This window comes from Leptinotarsa decemlineata, unplaced genomic scaffold, assembly GCF_025532065.1.
Source record: "Leptinotarsa decemlineata unplaced genomic scaffold, Ldec_3_MD MMD2_tig00026375_RagTag_RagTag, whole genome shotgun sequence".
Taxonomy (NCBI): Eukaryota; Metazoa; Arthropoda; class Insecta; order Coleoptera; family Chrysomelidae; genus Leptinotarsa; species Leptinotarsa decemlineata.
In genome coordinates, this window is record NW_027412711.1 from 3,087,134 (window position 1) to 3,111,269 (window position 24,136).

Genomic DNA, 24,136 nt, shown 5'->3' on the forward strand with positions numbered 1-24,136 from the left:
TGTGACCAGTGATATTTCAAGACATCCTGAATCCAGTGGTGTATTCAGAATTTTCATAAAATTCCTGAACATGAATTGGTGGGTTGATTAAACGGCATATTTTTCAAATTTCATTCCTTTATAACTTTTTTATTGATTGACGCATTTCAACGTAATTTACATGTTACCCATTTGAAAATGTCACAAATTCAGTGGTGTAGTCAGAGTTTTTCTAAAAAAATCGCTAGTAATTTTTTTAGATTTTTGACCTTGAAAAATAAGATTAGTTGGCCCTGGAAATTGAGATTTATTCATGATATTTGGTGTCCTAATAGACTTTTTGAATATCTACCTAACAAAAAAAAAACATTCCAATCGGTTGAAAAATGTAAGTTTTATAAGGGTGCTTCCATCTTAAATGGGTCACACTGTATACAATCACGTTTTTCACAATCAAATGAAATTAAAGTTCATTTGATCCTCTATAAATTATATTTCGATAAATACATTTTTTAAAGCTTCAACGCAGCTCATGATAAAAATAAATTTACTCAAATAACATCAATATCCAGAAGAACAAAAAACGCAGGAATCAATTTGCTTCACACCCGAAAAAAAATTAAAAAAATTTCAGGGGTGAGGTGCTACCCGTGGAGTATGTGTATCAGAGGTATGAGTGACTTCGAGCTCATTTCATATCACCAACGGAATATTCTGAATACCGAATGCCTTCTCGTCTTAGAAAGCCTTATCACCATAACGCGAGGCTCTGACGTGTGCTAATCTCCTTTGTCTACGTACCTGCCTTCATAAGATAACCAAAGTATCTGACTCTGAGTCTACAGAGAAGACGGAGGTCGACTTAGCAACTCCAACTGTGATATTGGATGAAGAGCAAGAGTTTCTCAGTTTTCAACTCTTGATTCTGTTAACAAACCTTGAAGACTAGGTGGTGTCGCCAAGAAGCGATCTATCTCCAAGAGCAAAATATAATATGAATCTGTCTTGCACCAAAAGAAGCAGAATCCCTATCAGGAGAAGGAACAAACTCCGTCTGAACCAGTCAGCAAACGCTTAGACTCTAATGATGACTCACCCAAATTGAGGTGCATTTTGAACATACGACAACCTCAGCATCGATCAATGAACTAGAATCTCTTTAGTATTATGCTACCAGAGTTGCTATAGGTTCAGGTTTCAACCTACAGGTTACCTGAACGTAGTCGCAGAATAACCGCAGATTATATTTCTACTAGATTGAGGAAAATTTTTCATGATCTATCAACCTCAGAAAGAAGAAAATTCATACCCTGGCCCTGGTAGCGGAAAAATACTCTGTTCATTCCCCGTCGCTGATCGGACCAGGTTTTCAGCGTTTGGCAGAGTCTCACATTTGCCAGCTGACTTGAAAGATCACTCACTAAATGAAGTTACCGTCTTCGTTGAGAAGCTGGTTTCGGTTGAGTAAGAATAGGTGTGAAACACAATAAATCTTCGCAGTTTGTAACGTTTTGTCAATTAGGTCCATTCACTTTAGACTCACCCTATAGTACTTGTTAGTTAACAATAGAGCATCTGATTTCCAAATTATTATGAAGAGAGAAGATTCAATGCCCCACTAATTGATTTGAAAGAATCCATTTTCGGCCAAAATTGAAGAATTTCAGTAATATATCTGTACTCAATAACAACTTGAAACATACCACTTTATCTATCAGCTAATAAAGAAGTTCGTGATAGATACAAATAATCACGATCAGATTAACGAAATATTTGTTCACACCGTACAAAAATACGATCTTCCTCAATCTTTAATAAGAAATTACGTTAATATGACGTTATAGGCATAAACTGCACATAAACAATTCTGAAAAATTATCATGAAGTAAACGGTTTTCGTATACCTTGATGAATAATGAGTTTTGGTAACACATATCAAAGTACTACTTACTTCGCAGTAAGTAAATGTTGGTAAATGTTCATTAGTCCACCTAGAAAATAGGTGCAGTCATTTTTCAATATTTTCTTCAGTGAGAAGTCCAGCCTTCACCCACCTAAACGCTACCTTGCAAGGTTTGACCACAATCAGATCATTTGGTGCTCAAGATATTCTACGAGATGAATTCGATAAACATCAGGATTCCCACACCAGTGCTTGGTTCATGTACATATCAGCCAGTTCTGCTTTTGGATTTTACTTGGACGTTCTTTGTTGTGTTTTTGTAGCAGTCGTCACTTTCAGTTTTCTCACATTTGGGGAATGTAAGTATTACTGAAAGATAATACTGTAGATGATGAGTCTGAATAATCCTAGAAATTGAAAATTATTATTGGATTGGATATTCAATTGAAAGATGTATTCTTTTAGGAGAGAATAATTTCTAGGATTTCTAGGCAACAAAAGTTTTGCATTTCTACTCCTCCATCTCTATAAAAAAATTATGGAAGTCTTCCAAAGAAAGAAAGGAAGCTTTCAGCTGTTTGGAGGGAGCTCTTCTCCAGTTTTTGTCCAAAAGTTACTTTGCATGATTTATACATCTTTGAATAGAGTTACTTTTTTGAAATTGATTACTTTCTTCCTTCCTTTGGGATATTTCTACATTTTTTGTATATATAATTTCAGTCACATATTTGAACTCAGAATTCCACTAACTTTCTACTACATATACTTATTAATTTCTGTAAATCTTAAATTATGTCACTGAACATAATTCCTTGAATATTTTAATTAGGTATAGGTCTTTTTCACGAAAATAATTTGGATGATACTGTTTGTTTTCATTATTCCAAGAAACATTAAATGTTCATGAATAGGGATAGAAAAAAGATTAAAATTCAATAAAAAATGAAAAATTGAACGAGAAAACACAAGTAATCAATATGAGTACTGAACAGTAAGTTTGTGAATAGGTATTGAAAACTGAAAATAAGTGAATATCGTCGGTGAAACCAGAAAATGGTGTAACTCCACTTTTAATTGAAAATGAGTTTATCCCGCCATCTATTCAAATTTGTTTCTAGCTATTGACTAGAAATTTGTGTATTCTAAATAGCGAACAGTATTCTGTAAATTTTTAGATCAGTGTATCTCTGTCAGAGTGACGTGAAATAACTCCGCTATAAGCCTCTTGATTCGTGCTGAAAGTGAGGGCTGTGCAAAAAACTAGTGAACTTGATAGAACTGATAAAACGTTTATTTGTTTGACATGATCATATTGAGGTAGGTGCTGTTATATTACATTTCTTTTATATATAAAGTAATTTTGTGTAATTTAAACACGAATATTTACTATTTCATTTTCGTTTGGAGATACACTCTTCTCCATTTATATATTTTTATGGTGATACGCAATTTTCCTGACGAATCTAATATGAAAAATATTTGTTTGAAGGTGATTGACAATGTTTCGTGATGAATTTCACTAGTTCGGACTTCCATTATCTACTATATAAAATGATTTGAAATCCCTGAAACAAGTAAAAAAGAATAATTAAAAAAGAATAGTTGAAAATAACAATTATATTAAGAAACAATAAACCTGAAATGAAATGATAGTGAAATAACCTACAAGTAAAAATATAATAATTGAATAAATAAAAATTAAAGGAATGCAAAAAAGAAAATAAAAATAAAGTGTAGAGATTCCAAGTCACGTTAGTTCACGACGTTTCAATTGTTGGTATCTACAATCGTCTTCGGGTGATGACTGGACTGATTCCTCCGAGAGATGACTATTTTATAGGTCGTTGAAATACTTTCACTTTCTCTACTTTCCATTTTCCGCTTCACTGATTCCGTGAGGGATGACCGTTTTGGCGGGAGTTGGTCATTTTTCGTTTGATGATGGGTTTCCATATGTTTCGTATATCTACGCTGGCCTGGCTGAATACGTTGTTGGACAACATGTATGCGGCTTCCTAAAATTTTCTCCTGAACCAATGTTCCTCTCTGTGCAAGATCTCAGCTTGGGACCACTCGATGTTGTGTTGATGGGTTCAAACATGGTCTGCTATTCCTGATTTGCTGGTTTCTCCTCGCTGTGTATGCTTCTTGTGCTCGGCAATGCGAACATTCAATGGCCTCTTAGTTTCACCAATATAGGATTTTCCGCACTCACAGGGTATCCGGTAAATGCAATTCTTGGAATCGCAGTCCGCGTTTGGGGGCCTGGTTTTCGTGAGGCTGTTACGGATAGTGTTACCGGATCTGAAACAGGTTCTAATGTTGTACTTGGAACCAATTCTTTTTATCCTCTCCGATAATCCTCTGATGTAGGGAAGTGCAAGCACTGGTTGTGACGGTTTCTCTTTCTTGCGAGGCTCGTGCTGTCTTTTAGCCAAAGTCTTTTCTACCATCGCTTTGGAGTATCCATTCCGCTGAAGATCATTTTTGATGATGTCTAGTTCCTTCTCGAGACCTTCCTTTGTATTACAGAGCCCAAAAGCACGGTCTAATAGAGTCTTGATGATTCCTCTTTTTGTCGATTGATGGTGGTTGGATTCGTAGTTCAGATACTGTCCCGTATGAGTGGGTTTTCGGTATACAGGTGTTTCCCACTTAGTGTCGGTCCTCTTCACCAAAACGTCTGAGAATGGCAATTCATTGTGGATTTCCTTCTCCATTGTGAAAGTGATGGAAGGTCTCACGCTGTTGATGTGTTTCAGAAAGGCGTCTAGTTCAGTATTCCCATGGTTCCATATTATGAAGGTGTCGTCAACATATCTCAACCAGACTCGAGGTTTCTTGTGGGCTTCTTCGATGGCCAGAGTTTCAAACCACTCCATATATATGTTGGCTATGACTGGTGAAAGTGGCGATCCCATTGGCAGTCCCTCATCTTGTGTAAAGAATTCGTCCTTCAGTTGGAAATAACAGTTTCGTACACAGCATCCTAGTAATTCCATAATTACTTCTATAGGTAGATTCGTTCTCTCTTTCAGGTTCCCGTCTTCGGATAGCTTTCTCTGTATGATTTGGAGTGCTTCTTCGACCGGAACGTTGGTGTAAAGGCTTTCCACGTCGAAACTAATTAGTAGATCTTCCTGTGTCACCTCAATTGACCCAAGTAGTTCGACAAAATGCCTTGAATTCTTCACAAAAGACGATGTTTTTCCTTGTAATGGTTGTATTAAGGGAAGTAAAAATCTAGACCGATCATCAGCTCCAGAGATTCGGCTACTCAAAACTTGTCTAGATTTTTACTTCCCTTAATACAACCAAGAATTGCATTTACCGGATACCCTGTGAGTGCGGAAAATCCTATATTGGTGAAACTAAGAGGCCATTGAATGTTCGCATTGCCGAGCACAAGAAACACACACAGCGAGGAGAAACCAGTAAATCAGGAATAGCAGACGATGTTTGGACCCATCAACACAACATCGAGTGGTCCCAAGCTGAGATCTTGCACAGAGAGGAACATTGGTTTAGGAGAAAATTCAAGGAAGCCGCATACATGTTGTCCAACAACGTATTCAGCCAAGCCAGCGTAGAAATACGCAACATATGGAAACCCATCATCAAGCGAAAAATGGCCAACTCCCGCCTAAACGGTCATCTCCCACGGAACCAGTGAAGCGGAAAATGGAAAGTAGAGAAAGTGAAAGTATTTCAACGACCTATAAAATAGTCATCTCTCGGAGGAATCAGTCCAGTCATCACCCGAAGACGATTGTAGATACCAACAATCGAAACGTCGTGAACTAACGTGACTTGGAATCTCTACACTTTTTTATTTTTTATTATTTTCTTTTTTCATTCCCTTAATTTTTTTTATTTATTCAATTATTATATTTTTACTTGTAGGTTATTTCACTATCATTTCATTTCAGGTTTATTGTTGCTTAATATAATTGTTATTTTCAACTATTCTTTTTTAATCATTCTTTTTTACTTGTTTCAGGGATTTCAAATCATTTTATATAGTAGACAATGGAAGTCTGAACTAGTGAAATTCATGAAAACTATTATTTTTCAAGAAGGCCCGAATAGTTCAAATAATTTTAAAATGATATGTATGAATAACAATCATTGGCAAATATTTTGTTGATACAAGTTTTTCGTTTAAGACTTTTCATTATGTCACATGGATTGAAGATTCTCGTAATATTGAATTTGAAATGCCCAACTCGACCGGATGAACCACCAGACTTGTCAATTTCAAATACAGACGCAGAAAATATATCAATAAAGCGATCAATAACGAAATACTGTTTCCATTATTTCAAATATGAAAAAAATAACAAGTTTTATTGAGAATGACAATAGTGTCTTAAATGAATCCGCCATATTACAATCAGATCGAAGAAACGGTAGAAAATAATATCTAAAGTAATATTTCTGCAATAATTCAGAACAATACAGCGGGTTCAGAAAATCAAGAGCTGACTCAAGATGAGATGGGGGAAAATAGCAATACCGACTACCACCCTTCAGTTCAATCAGATGATAACAGTGAATATGAAAGTATTGAAGAGGAAATTCTAGCCCATCGTTCGGATGATTCCAGTGATGGAGAAGAGACAAATCAAGAAATAGAAGAAGAATCTAGACAAAATGGTAGGAAGAAAAAAAGCTTGGCATAGCAAGACAGGACGTGACATACCAAGAAAATGAGAGGAAGAGAGAATTGGGCTTGTCGCATAAAGCATAAAGTAGAAAAACAAGGAAACATTTTGTCAAATCCATGTAGCTGGAAATTATCTAAAAGTGGTAATTATAGTGCCAAAATCTAATCGAAATTAAGAGGCATTCGTTTTTTGAAAATATTTGGAAAAAATCAATGCCTGAGAAACGTGAAGAAATGTTAAAGGTCTTGCTGTGAACTGGCGAAGAGGTGCAAACGAAAATTTTCGTTGAAATCATCCTATAAATCATTATATTGAACAAGACCTTGTGAGATTTTGGGTATGCAAAAGAATGTTCAATCCCACCCTCGGATTAAACTAAACTGGATTAAGCCAAGTAATGCCCCTGACTAGAAGACAAGGAAAAATAATAGGAAAACACGTGAATCTGCCATAATTCATCAAAAGTTAGAAGAATTTTTTGAATCATTTCCAGAAATGAAATCACATTATTGTCTTTCTTCTACACAAAAACATTATTTGGAACCTATTTGGCAAACCATGCAAGAACTGTATCGCTCTTATGTGAATAATTATTGCAAGGAACAGAACGTAAAGCCTTATTCTCGTACAGTTTTTAACGAAACGTTTCATTGGATGAGTCTTCATTCCATCCCAAAAGAGATTAAGGCGATACATGCCCTGCATACAAGACTCAAAATGTAACAGAAGAGGAACAACACCTGATATTGAAGCAAGAGGCACGAAATGAAAAAATGGCAGACAAAACTGACTTGAATACAGAATTTGTTTTCACTATTGATTTGCAGTTGGTTTTACTAGCTCCCAGGAATAAAATTTCGAGAATATACTATAAAACGAAAGTGGCGGTACACAACTTCACAATCTATAACATATAAAATCAGAAAGGGTACTGCTATCTATAGAGTGAAGTCGAAGGATCTCTGACTGCTAATGAGTTTTCGTCAATTTTAATAGAGTTTATTGAAAAACAGGTCTTATCAAAGATGAATGATAACAACAGAACAATAATATGTTTGAAGGTGGTTGACAATGTTTCGTGGTGCATTTCTTCGGTTCGGATTTCCACTGTCTGATATGATATAAATTGATCCGAAATCGTTGAAAGAATCTGAAAAAAAAACAATTTTATTAAGCGAAAAACTGAAATTAAAATGAAATAACATATAAGTAACAACCCAAAATCAAAAAAATTCAACTAATAACACGAGCTGAAAAAAATTAAAAAAATCATTAACAAAAAATGAAAATTAAAAGATTCCAAACCAAGTTACTTCACGACGTTTCAATTGTTAGTATCTACAATCGTCTTCGGTTTTTTGCCTAATAAAATTGTTATTTTTCAGCTAATCTTTTCAATTTTTTAAAGGTCCTTTCAGGGATTTCAAATCAATTTATATCATATCATACAATGGGAGTCCGAACTGATGAAATGCAAAACAATAATATTTTGGAGTGACGGCTGTACTGGATAAAGTCGAAATGCATGTTTGGCTAATGCTTTACTAAATACATCAATGCAAAGGGTCACACATAAATGGAAGCAGACTCCATGCACTCCACGATAGAAAAACGAATTCGAAATAAAGACATTAATGTACAAGCCGATGCTAGGCTGAAGCAATTTCCTTATAAAGTGTTTTATTCAGATCATTTTTTTCTTCAGAAATTTTTCAGAAATAAAACTTTATACTTCTATTAGACCTGGTCGCAAAGTAGGAGTTACTACAGTCATGGACATAAAACAATTGAAATACGAAGGAGGGATACTGAGATATAAATTAAGACATACTGATTATATTTGGTTGAATAGTACCCTATTACCAGTTCTAAATGGAGAGAGAAGAAAAATCAAAAAAGAAAAGTTCGAGCATTTACAATCACTAAAAAAGAGCTCAAAAGCAGATCATCATTACTTTCACGGTAATATTCCCCATTATTAGTTTCATTTTATATCTGTATCCGTTTTTTTTTTAATAAAATAATAGGTATTATGTACTTTTGTATTGTTTTGTATTAGACATTGTTACTAATTTACCTGTATAAAAATGTGTGTATATCCAAAATAATCAGAAATGAAAATAAAATAAGTGTACCTACAGAAACAAAATAGCAAAAAGTTTAAATAGTAATAAATATTTTTTAATAAGTTGGTAATAACCAATCGTATTATTGTAACCTCTAGAAAGATATTTGCAGGGCCATTTTTGAAGCTTATTCAGTTTCATTACATTTTTGAAACTTGGAGTTACACTATTTTCTGGTTTCACCGATGATATGAGCAAAACAGTTTGTGAATATGGGAAATAATATCAGTCAGTGTAGAAATTCGACACATTGAGATCCCCCGGTATCAGTATCGAGACCTTTATTATTCTTCATTTATATTAATTATATTTCACTGTTGAAGTTAATAGATTCAATAAAGCTATTTGCAGACGTTACTATAATTATTTATTGTAGATATGACTTTGATTCTATGAAAAATTGAAGTAATTGATGATTTGAATGAAATTTCTTTCTGGTTATTTCAACTCAAAAATTGATATTGAAATTTTCATAACCATCTCATATTTATAACTTGAACAAAAGGATTTAATAATTTTTTCCCAAACAAATTTGAAAGTAATGAGATCATCAACAGAACTACATTATAATTCCAAAATAATAGGCAATAAATTTTCAGAAATGACTGACGTTTTTGCTATTATCTGTTTCTTGCAGTGGCGTACGGAAATTATACTAAACATGTGAGGCAGTATGATCATAAAATATATAGAATAACAACCTTTACAACAATATTTCTGATAATTTAGTTCCTACTATTATGCAATTGTACTTTATACACAAGATTTTTAAGACTCTATATTGATGAAAATCTTAATTGGAATAAACATATTGAGAACTCCAGAAACAAATTTCACCGATTATTGGTACTCTTTATAGAATTTGAAATTATATTATTCGCAAATATTTGATACTCATATATTCTTAAATGAAGTATGGAGATCTACAAATACCTCAATAGGTACTTAAACTTTTGAAACATCTTCTTTCATGATCTTCAGTTCTTCTTCATAAATTTGCATTTCTAGGCACAAAATAACAATTTTCACTTTTGGGTTAGTATGTTTCTGAAACTCTGCTTTATATAATTCAATTTGGCATTACCTTCATATTCTGATTTCAAAAATTGTTCTTTAATTCTACACATTGTTTCAAGTACACCATTTCAAAAATCCATTCTGGTTTCTGTTACAGTTCGGGTAGACGGTATTAGAGTATTATCAAAAACTACATCAGAATATAATTGCCACATGTTTTTTGATCCTCTTGATTTGGCAAAAAAATATGTTTTCGATTATGCTTTTCTTGATAACTTCCAATCTTTCACATTTTTGGCTCGTAAAATAGCTGAGTTTTGTCTTCAAGTAATTGAATCTGTTTGAGTAGAATACATTTTTTTTTCTTGTTCTGAAATAATTGTCTGTTTGTTCTTTATTATACCCTTCAATAGATAGTTTTCATTTTCGAAGGCGCAAGTCTGTATTGTAATAAAAACCTTCATGGTTACAAACAAACTACACTTGATCAAAAATATCAAATGTTTTTGGGAGTTCTTTTGGGTTATTTGTGAACGAATTATTAGAATATTCAACAGAATTATAATAAGAATATATAATCACAATATTCTTGTGAATTAATCTGTTCAAGTAGTGGAATCTTTCTTCTCTTCTATGCGAATAATTTGAAAGACGTTTCGAGAATTTTCTTTATCATTTCTTGAAGATTTGGTCAAACTATTTCTTTTTCGGGATTTCTTCATCAACTGACAAATACTGAACTACAACTTCAAAGGTTATCACTGCAGAAACATCTTACGTTTACAATTAATTTTTGAAGAGGATGGTTTCTCTTTTTCCAAAATATGTTAGCGTTACCCAATTCTTGATTTCTGGTTGTTTGATCTGAGGAAATATTAATCTGTGAGTGAATTTCCTGCTTTGTTTCCTGGCTAACTTCTGGATAGTATCTGCGTTGAAACCATTATTATGACTTATCTATGTAATTGTATCAATTTCCCTAGCTAGATTGTCTACAGACAAAGGCAGTGCGAATGCTCTGTGCAACATTGAGTTGTAGGCTGCTAATTCATGACTGTCTGGATGGAAAGAATCGCTTGGGATGGTGATGTCTGTATAGCTAGGTTTTTTGAAAACACTGAACTTGAATTCATTCTGATCGTGTGTAATGACCAGGTCTGAGAAATTTATCTGTTCATTTATATCTGTTTCGAGTGTGAACTAAATGTTGCTGTTGAGATTGTTCATGAATGTCATAAATTGGTTCAGCTGTCGTGTAGTACCTCTGAAACAGGCAAGAATATCGTCTACATATCTGTACCAAAAATGAATATGTTTTTTACCCAGGTCGGAGTTTAGTGGTCTCCAAGTTGTTCATAAATATGTCTGCTAACAGTGAAAAGTGAGAATGTCCATATAGGATAGAACTGCAGTAACGTTAGTTAAAATTAAAATTGGTAAAAAACATAGATATTTTCATTTTTCTTCACATCGATAAAAACTCATTTCATACATATGCAGATACTAACTGTAAGAAAACATGTATTACTCTCAATTGTGGATGGTTTGTCTTCAATAATTTTGAAGACCAAAGTAAATTACTCCATATATATTGCCAGGTCAATAGAAAACTGAAAATTAGTTTTCTTCTTGATCTGATAGTGCCGTTATTCTTAGAAACATACTCGTTAGGGATGATTTCATGATACACAAGTGTCAAGTGCTATCAAGGCTACACAATAAAAAAATATCTTCGGGAGAATAATATATTCTCAGTGAAAGCCTCAACATCACGGAATTTTAGGAAAATATGGATTATGTACACCACACATGACTGGTGATACTCGAGGCCAGAAACGAGTTGTTTTTTCCATCGAAGATGAAGCTAAAGATGTCAAACTCTTCACTTTCATACTTCACATTGATTGGAATCGCCACGTGTTAATAATATTTCATGAATTTATGTTTCTGGATCTCTGCCCTCTTCATAATTATGTGTTACTACGAAGTTTTCAATTTCAAATCGAAATTGACTTCATAATTATTTTATATTGAACATGTGAATCCTGAATTTAATGCTTGACAACCTGGAAAGCACAAGTAGAAATAATGACAGCCCAAGCAAGCGTTATAATTTTGAGTTAACTAGGCACGAAAACAAGTGTTTTTTTAAAGAAAAAATTTATCCTATTACCCAACCAACCTTCTTTCAGTTAAAATTTTGTTTTTGAAGACACAAAAAGCACAACATACTCAGTTTCTACGATATCAGTATTTTCGTCAGGATCATGAAATTTCTTTCTAATGTTTTGAAATGCAAAAATACTTATACAGTAGACAATAGACTATTACCGCGAAATCCCAACAACTTCAACTTAGTTTCTGGTATAGAATACTAGTGACCGCTTCGGCTCCGCACGGGTGCAATGCTGATACTGACTAAAAATTCAGCCAGCGGAAATTCAAAGACATGGAGAAACATTCATTTTGTTTTATGGACGCGCCTTTTTCTTCACAGCTGGCGCCCTAGTTAGAATATTCTAAAATAATTTCTTATTGCACAACTACAGTATAGAACGAACCTATTCAGTCTCGGAAAATATACCGGTATGGAGAAACAGTGACGAAATTATTACTTAATTTTATGAACTGGCACCCCAGTTGGAATAATGAAAAATTCTTTCTTACTGCACATCTACAACGAACCTACATACAAAATCTCAGCCTCCGAAAATATAGCAATACGAAAAAACAGTGATGAAAATGTAGTTTTCATATGTAAACGCGCCCCTTTTATCCTCAGGGGGTGGGGAGTCACAGTCGGAATATTCAAAAATACTTTTTTATTGCACATCTACAGCATAAAACGAACCTACATATAAAATTTCAGCCTCCGAAAATATAGCCATACGGAGAAATAGTGATGAAAATGTAATTTTCATATGTAAACGCATAGACCTAAGAAGCACCTATATACCAAATTTTCGCCTTCTAGAACTTACCAGTACGGAGAAACAGGGATGAATGAGTGAGTGTCAAATGAAAAATTTTACATTTTCACAATAAATTTTACCTGTGAAACGTTGCTATTTGAGATATCAAAATTGATGGAACTTTCGATTGAACCGTTGGTATTATTGAGAATTAACATTAGGTGTTCTGATTGAGATCTGATATGATTCGCGATAGACGTACAAAAAAACAGAATTTATCACAGTGGTTGTATTTTTGGTTGCATTCATTCTTGTAGATGAATAGTATCATATCAATTCTGAATATACCCAAAAATACAACCGCTGTAAAAATTATTTTAAATTTCACGTTAACCGCGGATGATATGATATATACAGTATACGAGAACGTCTATAGTAAACATATTGGTATATTTTTCAAGAAGGGATGTGAACTGAAAGTTTTGAATTAATTCAAAAGTGTTTCCAAAATTAAACAAAGTAACAATTTTTTTGCTGTGATGAATCTTGTATGGAGTAGTGAATGGGTTATAATATATGAAGAATATCTAAGAGTCTTCAAGTATGAGAGTTTTACTTCATTTCAACTACCTACGAACTGAAGCTGAAAATAGATGAGTATTTACAAGGTGTCCCTGGACTTCCTCTTTTCCTCTCGGGAATGTATAGATGGGGTCAAAATATCACCAGTACTTCATATAACTTTTTTTCCTAAAATCCTTCGTTACCAAGTAACGGGCCCTCGAAGTTACAAAATGAAAAATGTTTTTCTTTTATAACTTTTCAAGTGAATATTCAAAATCATCCAAATTTTGGTAATTGACTAAACAAATGAATTCCTTCGATGAGCTTTCATGCAGGAGTCAGTTGTTTTGCTACAAAGTCAGGAACGGACTACCCCCGATGGTCCACACCCCAAAACTTTGAAATGACAGATATTTTTCAATATTTTTCAACAAATTAAGGTTACTTGGACAATTTTATGAATAGAAGTACTCGTGTGGAAAGTCGATCGGAGCAACGAGTCTTGATAAAAATGTAGTTTCACTCGACGACATCAAACCCGCTCGTCCACCATTATTTGAAATGAATAATTATCAAAGCAGAAATAATAATAATGATAACGTTAATTCAACAACATTTATCCCGAGATGTCTACCATTATTTGAAAATATCAGTTTTTAAGGAAAATGGAATTGATAGGTAAAATGTTCATAACGAATTTTTATAATGCAAACACGTTTAACTAACGAAACTCAAGAGCCTCAAGAGCAAACGGAAATGAAAAATCCGTTACAGAAACTGCTCGATATGACCACCTTCTCTCTCTATACATTTTCTTAGTCTGCGAAGACACCCTCTCTGTACTTGAAATAGCATTCCAGGGTCGTTTCGTACGGCTTCACAATGTAATGTTATTCTATTCAACAATGCATCTCTCGTGTGAATAGGTGTAGCGTAAACAAGGCTTTTTAGATGCCCCCACAGAAATAAATCCAATGGATTTAAATCCGGAGACCGCGATGGCCATGAATATGGCCCACCTCTACCAATCCATCTATTGTGGAAAATATGGTTCAGATGGTCACGCACAATCAAACTAAAATGAGGAGGAGCGCCATCATGCATAAACCACATATCTCTTCGGGTTTGCAATGGAACATGTTCCAAAAGTCCATTCAAATCGTTCTGAATGAACTCCAAATAACTCCATTCAATCGGTCCTGTAGAACGAATGGTCCTATAAGATGGTTTCCTATGATACCAGCCCAAACATTCATGTTGAATTTCCGTTGGTGTTTGGTTTGCAATATCCCATGGGGATTTTCTTCGGCCCATATATGGAGATTATGAGAGTTGATAACTCCATCTCTACTGAAACCTGCTTCATCAGTGAATAAAACTCGATTAATAGAAGTCATATCCTCTCTTTGCCTATCCATGAACCAATTGGCATATTCCAGTCGTGCTGGAAAATCTTGAGGTGTCATGGCATGTACCTTCTGGATGTGAAATGGGTGGAGTAGTTGTTCCCTAATTATTCTATGAATAGTGGACTTGGATGTATGGAACTGTTCTGATAGATTTCTGATGCTCATTGAAGGATCATCAGCGACGGCTTCCAAAATATTTTCCTCCAATACAACGGTACGTACAGTCCTAGGAGCGCCCTCACCACCTCGTTTTGGCAAAACTGTACCTACAATAATATCGAAATAAAACAACGTGCTCAAATTAATTATCAATTATTACATACCTGTCTCCCTCAAGCTGCGATCGACACGCTCGAATGTTTCTCTTGACGGTACCGTTCGATTGGGAAAATGCTCGGAATACAGACGACGAGCTTCTGCAGCATTACAAAATGCTCGTCCATAAAATACATGCATATCTGCATATTCATTGAATGTAAACTGTTCGGCCATATTAAAAAAATTCAAAATATCCTATAGAATATTGACAATACAATGATAGTCATATGACAACGCACCACTCAACAAAACAAAATCGCATTCCAGTTTCTCATTTTTTATCAAAACTTTCTAAAAGGTTTTTTTGTCAACATCTGTGAAAGAAATGGAACATAATTATTCCCTGGATATTTTTCACCTGATCATGTGCAGCCGTTTTTGTAGTTCATTCTTTTGCTTTTTATTAGTATAGTAAATTTTTTTCCGATGTGCGTTTTTTCAGCTAAATTTAGATTCGTGTTGAAGAATTTCTCCCATAAAATTATAATTATCAGTGAAACTCCTCAACAGTTTAGCTGTGAAGAAGAATTTGAAACATTCGAATGTTGAGTTTCATGAGATTCAGATAACTGATCAACACGAAACGTGATTATTCCACACGTATTATGTACATACAAAATATGGAATGAATTCGATATTTCATAGTAGAGTAGCTTGTTAGTTTAAAAACACCACGAATCTACAGAACTTGATATTTCTTTTGAAAAAATATCTGCTATCACAATTGTGACTTAAACTTCCATATAGGTACCGTACTTTTTGTTTACGACTTCATTTTAGCATACTTTGTATTATTCCTGTTATAAATGTTGTTGAATTAACGTTATCATTATTATTTCTGCTTTGATAATTATTCATTTTAAATAATGGTGGACGAGCGGGTTTGATGTCGTCGAGTGAAACTACATTTTTATCAAGACTCGTTGCTCCGATCGACTTTCCACACGAGTACTTTTATTCATAAAATTGTCCAAGTAACCTTAATTTGTTGAAAAATATTGAAAAATATCTGTCATTTCAAAGTTTTGGGGTGTGGACCATCGGGGGTAGTCCTTTCCTGACTTTGTAGCTAAACAACTGACTCCTGCATGAAAGCTCATCGAAGGAATTCATTTGCTTAGTCAATTACCAAAATTTGGATGATTTTGAATATTCACTTGAAAAGTTTTCATAGAAAAACATTTTTCATTTTGTAACTTCGAGGGCCCGTTACTTGGTAACGAAGGATTTTAGGAAAAAAAGTTATATGAAGTAATGGTGATATTTTGACCCCATCTATACATTCCCGAGAGGAAAAGAGGAAGTCCAGGGATACCCTGTATAAAATTTTCCATTTCAAGTTCCCTTTCTTTTCGCGTTCTTATCAGTTCGGATTTTTGAAATTGGTCATTCCTCATTCAAAAATTTTTATATTTCCTTTTTAATCTCACAACTTTTTTTTAAATATCTTATATAATTTTATATTATCATATTATTATTTATTCATTATGGAGATATGGAACTACAAGCCGGAAAAGTTGGTTTGGCGATTACACAAGCAACAGCACTAACTGGTTTTGTGCAGTGGGGAATCAGACAATCGGCTGAAGTGGCTAATCAACTCATGTCTGTCGAAAGAGTTTTGGAATATAAAACTCTACCCAAAGAAAAACAACCCGCTAATCCCAAGAATCCTCCAAAAACGTGGCCAGATCAAGGACGAGTGACTTTTGAGAACATGGGCCTGAAGTACTTTGAAACTGGACCGTTAGTGTTGAAGAATTTGAACTTGAGTATTCAGCCAAATGAAAAGGTAATGTTTCCCAACAATATCGATAATATAAATATGTTTGATGGATGAATATATTATATATTCCCTCTTCGGAACTGTCATAAAGATCTATTTCATTAGAAAAAAGGATTTTGATTCATATTCATAGTGAGATATGCCTCTCAACAGAAGTTTTTATTAGAAAAAATCATTTAATTTCTCTAGAAAATGTATGAACATATTATTTCAATTTTAGCGTAACCGATAATTTTTCGAATACTGTGGACGTATCATTAGCATGAAATCATATTTCCCACATAATTCATTTTCCAATAATATGTACTCAACGTGAAGACTGAATATTTTTGAACTATTGCCATACATCATTTAAAATTCAATATACCCGATCACAGGTTGAGTTTTTTAACGTTCTACTTTTTTAACCATATAGTTGTAAATTTTATACACAAGTACAAGAGAGTGTTGAATATTGTTCCACACTATGATTTCCGTACTCTCATATCAAACTGAAGAAAGTAAAAATTTTTGACCTGACCTGGACCCGGAAGTTAGCATCATCCGGAGAAAAACGCGCGTCGAAAGACATTATTTTTGTTCTGGTGACGGAAAAGTATTCATTTCATATTCATTTCATACCAGAGATTCCAAATTCTACTCATCATCAGATTGAAGATCAAGCTGACAGTGCTATTTCTAGCGTGGCGCAAGAATGTAGTGTTTGCTACAAATTTGTTGAAATTCATCAATCTCTTTCATTGGCATCTCATTTGTTCTGATGTAAAAATTCATCAAATTTTCTGATACTCATTAATAAAACATTTGGCCGGGGTATTTGTTATTTTTCTCAACTGTTGACTGTCGTTAATTTTTAGTAAGTTCCATTTTCACTTAAATAGCATTTTTAAGAGTAAAAAATGTCTGAAGTTAGCTTATGATTATATTCTGCTGGGTAACCTAACAAGGATTCATTATTAAGATTGTAGACGTATTGAGGCCAAGATTTATCATTCTGAGTTTCCTCTATTCTATAAAAATAATTTTGTTGGGTATATATTAGCATGCTATGCAGAAGTAGTTACAGAAACTAAAATAATCTTGAATATGACGATTGCCTTTTATTGATCAACCGCCACTGCTGATTTTTCCGTTAGCCACAGTCTGTCTTATGATGTTGAAAAAATTATAAATTGGAAGTGATAATACCTCGGTATTGTTAATGTTTATAACCAGTGACATGTACATTCATTATTAATAGAAGGAAGAGACCGTAAAAATGATTTGAGTTGTCATGGGCTACTTGCATGTCTCGCTTTCTTCGCTCGAAACAAGGACATATTCATTTGTATATTCCACACAGAATTGCATATACTTGAAACATAATACTTTTAATTCCTTGAGTTTGTCCGGCATGTATCCCAAAATGAGCATTATCATTATAACAACTGACTTGAACATGACAATGCGGAATGATAGAATATTATTGGCAAGCTGATAGGAATATAACCTTCAGAAATTTTCGCATCGAATAAACACCTCTCATTTTGACGCCTCCTCTAATTTGGATGTATAAAAAGACTGATATAGTATACTTTTTCAATGAATCAATAAAAATTCATCCATTGGAATATTTGAGAAAAATTCGAAAAGACAGTTCTCAAATTATTTATTTTGACAGACTCATAAAACAAAACTATACAGGGTGTCCATGGGGGATCCTCTTTTCCTCTCGGGAATGTATAGATGGGGTCAAAATATCACCAGTACTTCATATAACTTTTTTTCCTAAAATCCTTCGTTACCAAGTAACGGGCCCTCGAAGTTACAAAATGAAAAATGTTTTTCTTTGATAACTTTTCAAGTGAATATTCAAAATCATCCAAATTTTGGTAATTGACTAAACAAATGAATTCCTTCGATGAGCTTTCATGCAGGAGTCAGTTGTTTTGCTACAAAGTCAGGAACGGACTACCCCCGATGGTCCACACCCCAAAACTTTGAAATGACAGATATTTTTCAAAATTTTTCAACAAAATAAGGTTACTTGGACAATTTTATGAATAAAAGTACTCGTGTGGAAAGTCGATCGGAGCAACGAGTCTTGATAAAAATGTAGTTTCACTCGACGACATCAACCCCGCTCGTCCACCATTATTTGAAATGAATAATTATCAAAGCAGAAATGATAATAATAACGTTAATTCAACAACATTTATCCTGAGATGTCTACCATTATTCGAAAATATTAGTTTTTAAGGAAAATGGAAATGATAGGTAAAATGTTCATAACGAATTTTTATAATGCAAACACGTTTAACTAACGAAACTCAAGAGCCTCAAGAGCAAACAGAAATGAAAAATCCGCTACAGAAACTGCTCGATATGACCACCTTCTCTCTCTATACATTTTCTTAGTCTGCGAAGACACCCTCTCTGTACTTGAAATAGCATTCCAGGGTCGTTTCGTATGGCTTCACAATGTAATGTTATTCTATTCAACAATGCATCTCTTGTGTGAATAGGTGTAGCGTAAACAAGGCTTTTTAGATGCCCCCACAGAAAGAAATCCAATGGATTTAAATCCGGAGACCGCGATGGCCATGAATATGGCCCACCTCTACCAATCCATCTATTGTGGAAAATATGGTTCAGATGCTCACGCACAATCAAACTAAAATAAGGAGGAGCGCCATCAAGCATAAACCACATATCTCTTCGGGTTTGCAATGGAACATGTTCCAAAAGTCCATTCAAATCGTTCTGAATGAACTCCAAATAACGTTCTCCATTCAATCGGTCCTGTAGAACGAATGGTCCTATAAGATGGTTTCCTATGATACCAGCCCAAACATTCACGTTGAATTTCCGTTGGTGTTTGGTTTGCAATATCCCATGGGGATTTTCTTCGGCCCATATATGTAGATTATGAGAGTTGATAACTCCATCTCTACTGAAACCTGCTTCATCAGTGAATAAAACTCGATCAATAAAAGTCATATCCTCTTTTTGCCTATCCATGAACCAATTGGCATATTCCAGTCGTGCTGGAAAATCTTGAGGTGTCATGGCATGAACCTTCTGGATGTGAAATGGGTGGAGCAGTTGTTCCCTAATTATTCTATGAATAGTGGACTTGGATGTATGGAACTGTTCTGATAGATTTCTGATGCTCATTGAAGGATCATCAGCGACGGCTTCCAAAATATTTTCCTTCAATACAACGGTACGTACAGTCCTAGGAGCTCCCTCACCACCTCGTTTTGGCAGAACTGTACCTACAATAATATCGAAATAAAACAACGTGCTCAAATTAATTATCAATTATTACATACCTGTCTCCCTCAAGCTGCGATCGACACGCTCGAATGTTTCTCTTGACGGTACCGTTCGATTGGTAAATTGCTCGGAATACAGACGACGAGCTTCTGCAGCATTACAAAATGCTCGTCCATGAAATACATGCATATCTGCATATTCATTGAATGTAAACTGTTCGGCCATATCAAAAAAATTCAAAATATCCTATAGAATATTGACAATACAATGATAGTCATATGACAACGCACCACTCAACAAAACAAAATCGCATTCCAGTTTCTCATTTTTTATCAAAACTGTCTAAAAGGTTTTTTTGTCAACATCTGTGAAAGAAATGGAACATAATTATTCCCTGGATATTTTTCATTCGTTTGCTTTTTATTAGTATAGTAAATATTTTTTCCGATGTGCGTTTTTTCAGCTAAATTTAGATTCGTGTTAAAGAATTTCTCCCATAAAATTATAATTATCAGTGAAACTCCTCAACAGTTTAGCTGTGAAGAAGAATTTGAAACATTCGAATGTTGAGTTTCATGAGATTCAGATAACTGATCAACACGAAACGTGATTATTCCACACGTATTATGTACATACAAAATATGGAATGAATTCGATATTTCATAGTAGAGTAGCTTGTTAGTTTAAAAACACCACGAATCTACAGAACTTGATATTTCTTTTGAAAAAATATCTGCTATCACAATTGTGACTTAAACTTCCATATAGATACTGTACTTTTTGTTTACGACTTCATTTTAGCATACTTTGTATTATTCCTGTTATAAATGTTGTTGAATTAACGTTATCATTATTATTTCTGCTTTGATAATTATTCATTTCAAATAATGGTGGACGAGCGGGTTTGATGTCGTCGAGTAGAACTACATTTTTATCAAGACTCGTTGCTCCGATCGACTTTCCACACGAGTACTTTTATTCATAAAATTGTCCAAGTAACCTTATTTTGTTGAAAAATATTGAAAAATATCTGTCATTTCAAAGTTTTGGGGTGTGGACCATCGGGGGTAGTCCGTTCCTGACTTTGTAGCAAAACAACTGACTCCTGCATGAAAGCTCATCGACGGAATTCATTTGTTTAGTCAATTACCAAAATTTGGATGATTTTGAATATTCACTTGAAAAGTTATCAAAGAAAAACATTTTTCATTTTGTAACTTCGAGGGCCCGTAACTTGGTTACGAAGACTTTTAGGAAAAAAAGTTATATGAAGTACTGGTGATATTTTGACCCCATCTATACATTCCCGAGAGGAAAAGAGGAAGTCCAGGGACACCCTGTATATAAGCAACATTGTTTTAGGTCGACTCTGAATTTAGTACTCTATTCTAACAAAAATGCACACGCTGAATTAAATACTCCCCTTCAGATGTCACACTTGTTTCTGGCACTTGTGGTTACCTGTTTGAATTTTTGTTTCTATCACTTTCTGAAATTGCCGCATTCAGAAAATATTTTGTAAATGCGATAATCAAATATATCTAAAGGCTCATTTATGGCCCATGAAAAATATGCATGTAGCTCATTCCGTTATGGAAAGTGCTGCAATAGAATGTGTAGCTGATTAGTACCAAATATTAAATTTGTCGATTTGATTTATTGAAGTTTAATAACTACTTTAGAACTGTTACTACTGTAGAACTTTCTTTTTACTTTTGATTTTTCGTAATTTCTGCCTTCTATTTTTGTTGACAGCTTAGTCCATCTGTGACAAACAAATTTCTTTTCGAAATTGGGTTACAAATTATCATTATGATATATTACAGGTAGGAATTGTTGGAAGAACAGGGGCAGGAAAATCTTCACTTATTGCAGCTTTATTTAGATTGGCTCCTATAGAGGGTGTTATAAACATCGATGGAATCGATACCAAAGACCTGAAGATGGAAGATTTGCGTTCAAAAATTTCCATAATTCCCCAGGACCCAGTATTATTCTCAGGAACTTTGAGATACAATTTAGATCCTTTCGATCAATATTCCGACGAAGTGCTCTACAGAGCCATTGATGCAGTGGAACTCAAGGATCCTGCTAATGTTGTGAATAGGCTGGAAAATAGGGTGATGGATAGAGGGGCAAATTACAGCGTGGGACAGAGACAGCTGATATGTTTAGCAAGAGCTATTATTAGAAATAACAAGATTCTAATGCTGGACGAAGCTACTGCCAATGTTGATCCTCAGTAAGTCATTTTTGGATACTTTTCTTCGGTTTGATTATTTCTCAGTTTTTTATTAAGGATAATGATGATCTATTGTATCGAAAGTATTTGCGAAAAGTGCCATAGCATTCTATGAAACATTTCAACTTTTCTGCGAAAATTACTATATCTGGATCAATCCAATTGAAATAATTCGAATTCGGAAAATGAAAACAAAAACTTTTTTGAAAATATGAAGTTAATCTCTGCTCTACAGATTGTACAGAAAAGTAGATTAATTTTTTCCCATGGGCTTTCCCTAATGGGAAATTTCAAAATTGTACACTAATTTTTCAATTTCCTATAGTTCTAAAAAAATCAATAAATTGTAAGTATATCAAAGTGTAAAAGTAATGACGTCTCATCATATGAAGACGCCATCTATGGGATCAACAGAAGACTCAATCGTCGACTATCAAAGATGAGCGAGACTCAAGGCGGTCAGCTGCTGAAAAAAATTTTTAACAATTCTTTATATTTCTGTATTTTAAATTTTGAAATATATCGCGGAGGCGGTAGACTTCTCATAATATATGTAGTAGATATAAATATCCGTCATTTTTCTACTTTTCAATAACTCCAAAGCTGGCTCAAATTATGCCTTTCTGATTTTGACTGTATATACATTCAGTAAAATTATTATTAAGCTTTTTAACAATTGACAATGCATCTAACATATACATTAGATTATTTCACTTCAGTATCAATTTTCGTCATAAAATAATTTTCACTGGTAATTATCAATAAACTAATTTTTGATTTTGAATTTTCAGAACTGACGCTTTGATCCAAAAAACAATCCGCAGGAAATTCGCCCATTGCACAGTACTAACGGTGGCTCATAGATTGAATACGATTATGGACTCAGATAAAGTTCTAGTCATGGATGGTGGTACTATGGTTGAGTTTGACCATCCACATATTCTTCTGCAGAATAAAAATGGAATGTTTCACAAAATGGTAGCAGAATCCGGCAGAAGTATGAGCGAGCAACTGAGAAAAATAGCTAGAGAGAGTTATCAGAGACATCTGTCAGTTCCTGAATGAAAATTTCATGATTGCCCATTGAATTTCAGTGAAAATAGTTAGTGATGTTCTGAATTATAAGTAAGACAAGTCCAATAACAAAAAAAAATAGTTTCTGTTCAGTAAAAAATATAATGTGAAAAAATAGAGAGATTTCAGAAAATGTTATGGATATGTCAATAAGCAGAATGACTTTTCTTTATAGGAACTGAAGTACAATGGGATTCATTTTTGTAGACAAAACTGTTTGGGAAGAATCGGTACTTACGCTAATTATGATACTAGTATCTCAATACCAGTACTACTATACTAGTATTGAGATAAAATAATATTATTATAATCTTCAATATAAGCTGCAATTTATATTGAATCCCGTTGAATACCAAACTCAGAGATCGGTGCTCAACTGTTTTTATTGTTCAATTATTTTGGAGTAATTTTTTGAAAGAATTCAATATTTTGTATATAAAATATTTTCCCACAGTGAAATGTACTTCAGGAAATTAATATTTATTGAGTACGACTGTAATTTCATAAGAATAAAAATGAAATAAATGAAATATATATTCTGAAATGATGGTATTGATTTTTCTTTGTAGACATTACTTTACTATCTACGCAAATTCCTTGAACATATCTCTGTTCATTTCATTTTGACCAATCTATGCTCTACTGACTTTTGTGTCAATTTCATGATTCAACAATTCAACTTTATGAGTCATGAAATTTCATCAATTTCCACCAATTCGAAGGATATTTCTATAACTTACTTCAGGACCTGAAAATCGAACATAGCCAGACCATTGCTTAGGTCACAATTTCTCTCAAAATTTGTTATTGAAATTCAAAATAGAAATCAATTTTCTTATCATTTTTGATTTCGTACAACTTGACTATTTTTGTGACACTTG

General features: G+C 33.9%; 1 protein-coding gene across 2 annotated transcripts in view; it reads left to right on the forward strand.

Moving 5' to 3' along the window:
* The window catches only part of LOC111511378 (ATP-binding cassette sub-family C member 4), a 197,209-nt gene extending 173,406 nt beyond the window's left edge, over nt 1-23,803 (forward strand). For both annotated transcript variants that reach the window (XM_074185489.1, XM_074185490.1), the window contains exons 12-15: nt 2,011-2,241; nt 16,389-16,687; nt 21,766-22,181; nt 22,973-23,803. In XM_074185489.1, coding sequence (XP_074041590.1) covers nt 2,011-2,241; nt 16,389-16,687; nt 21,766-22,181; nt 22,973-23,246 — 1,220 coding nt within the window. In that variant the 3' untranslated portion in view covers nt 23,247-23,803. The remainder of the gene's footprint in view (nt 1-2,010; nt 2,242-16,388; nt 16,688-21,765; nt 22,182-22,972) is intronic.
* The last annotated feature ends 333 nt before the right edge of the window (nt 23,804-24,136 follow it).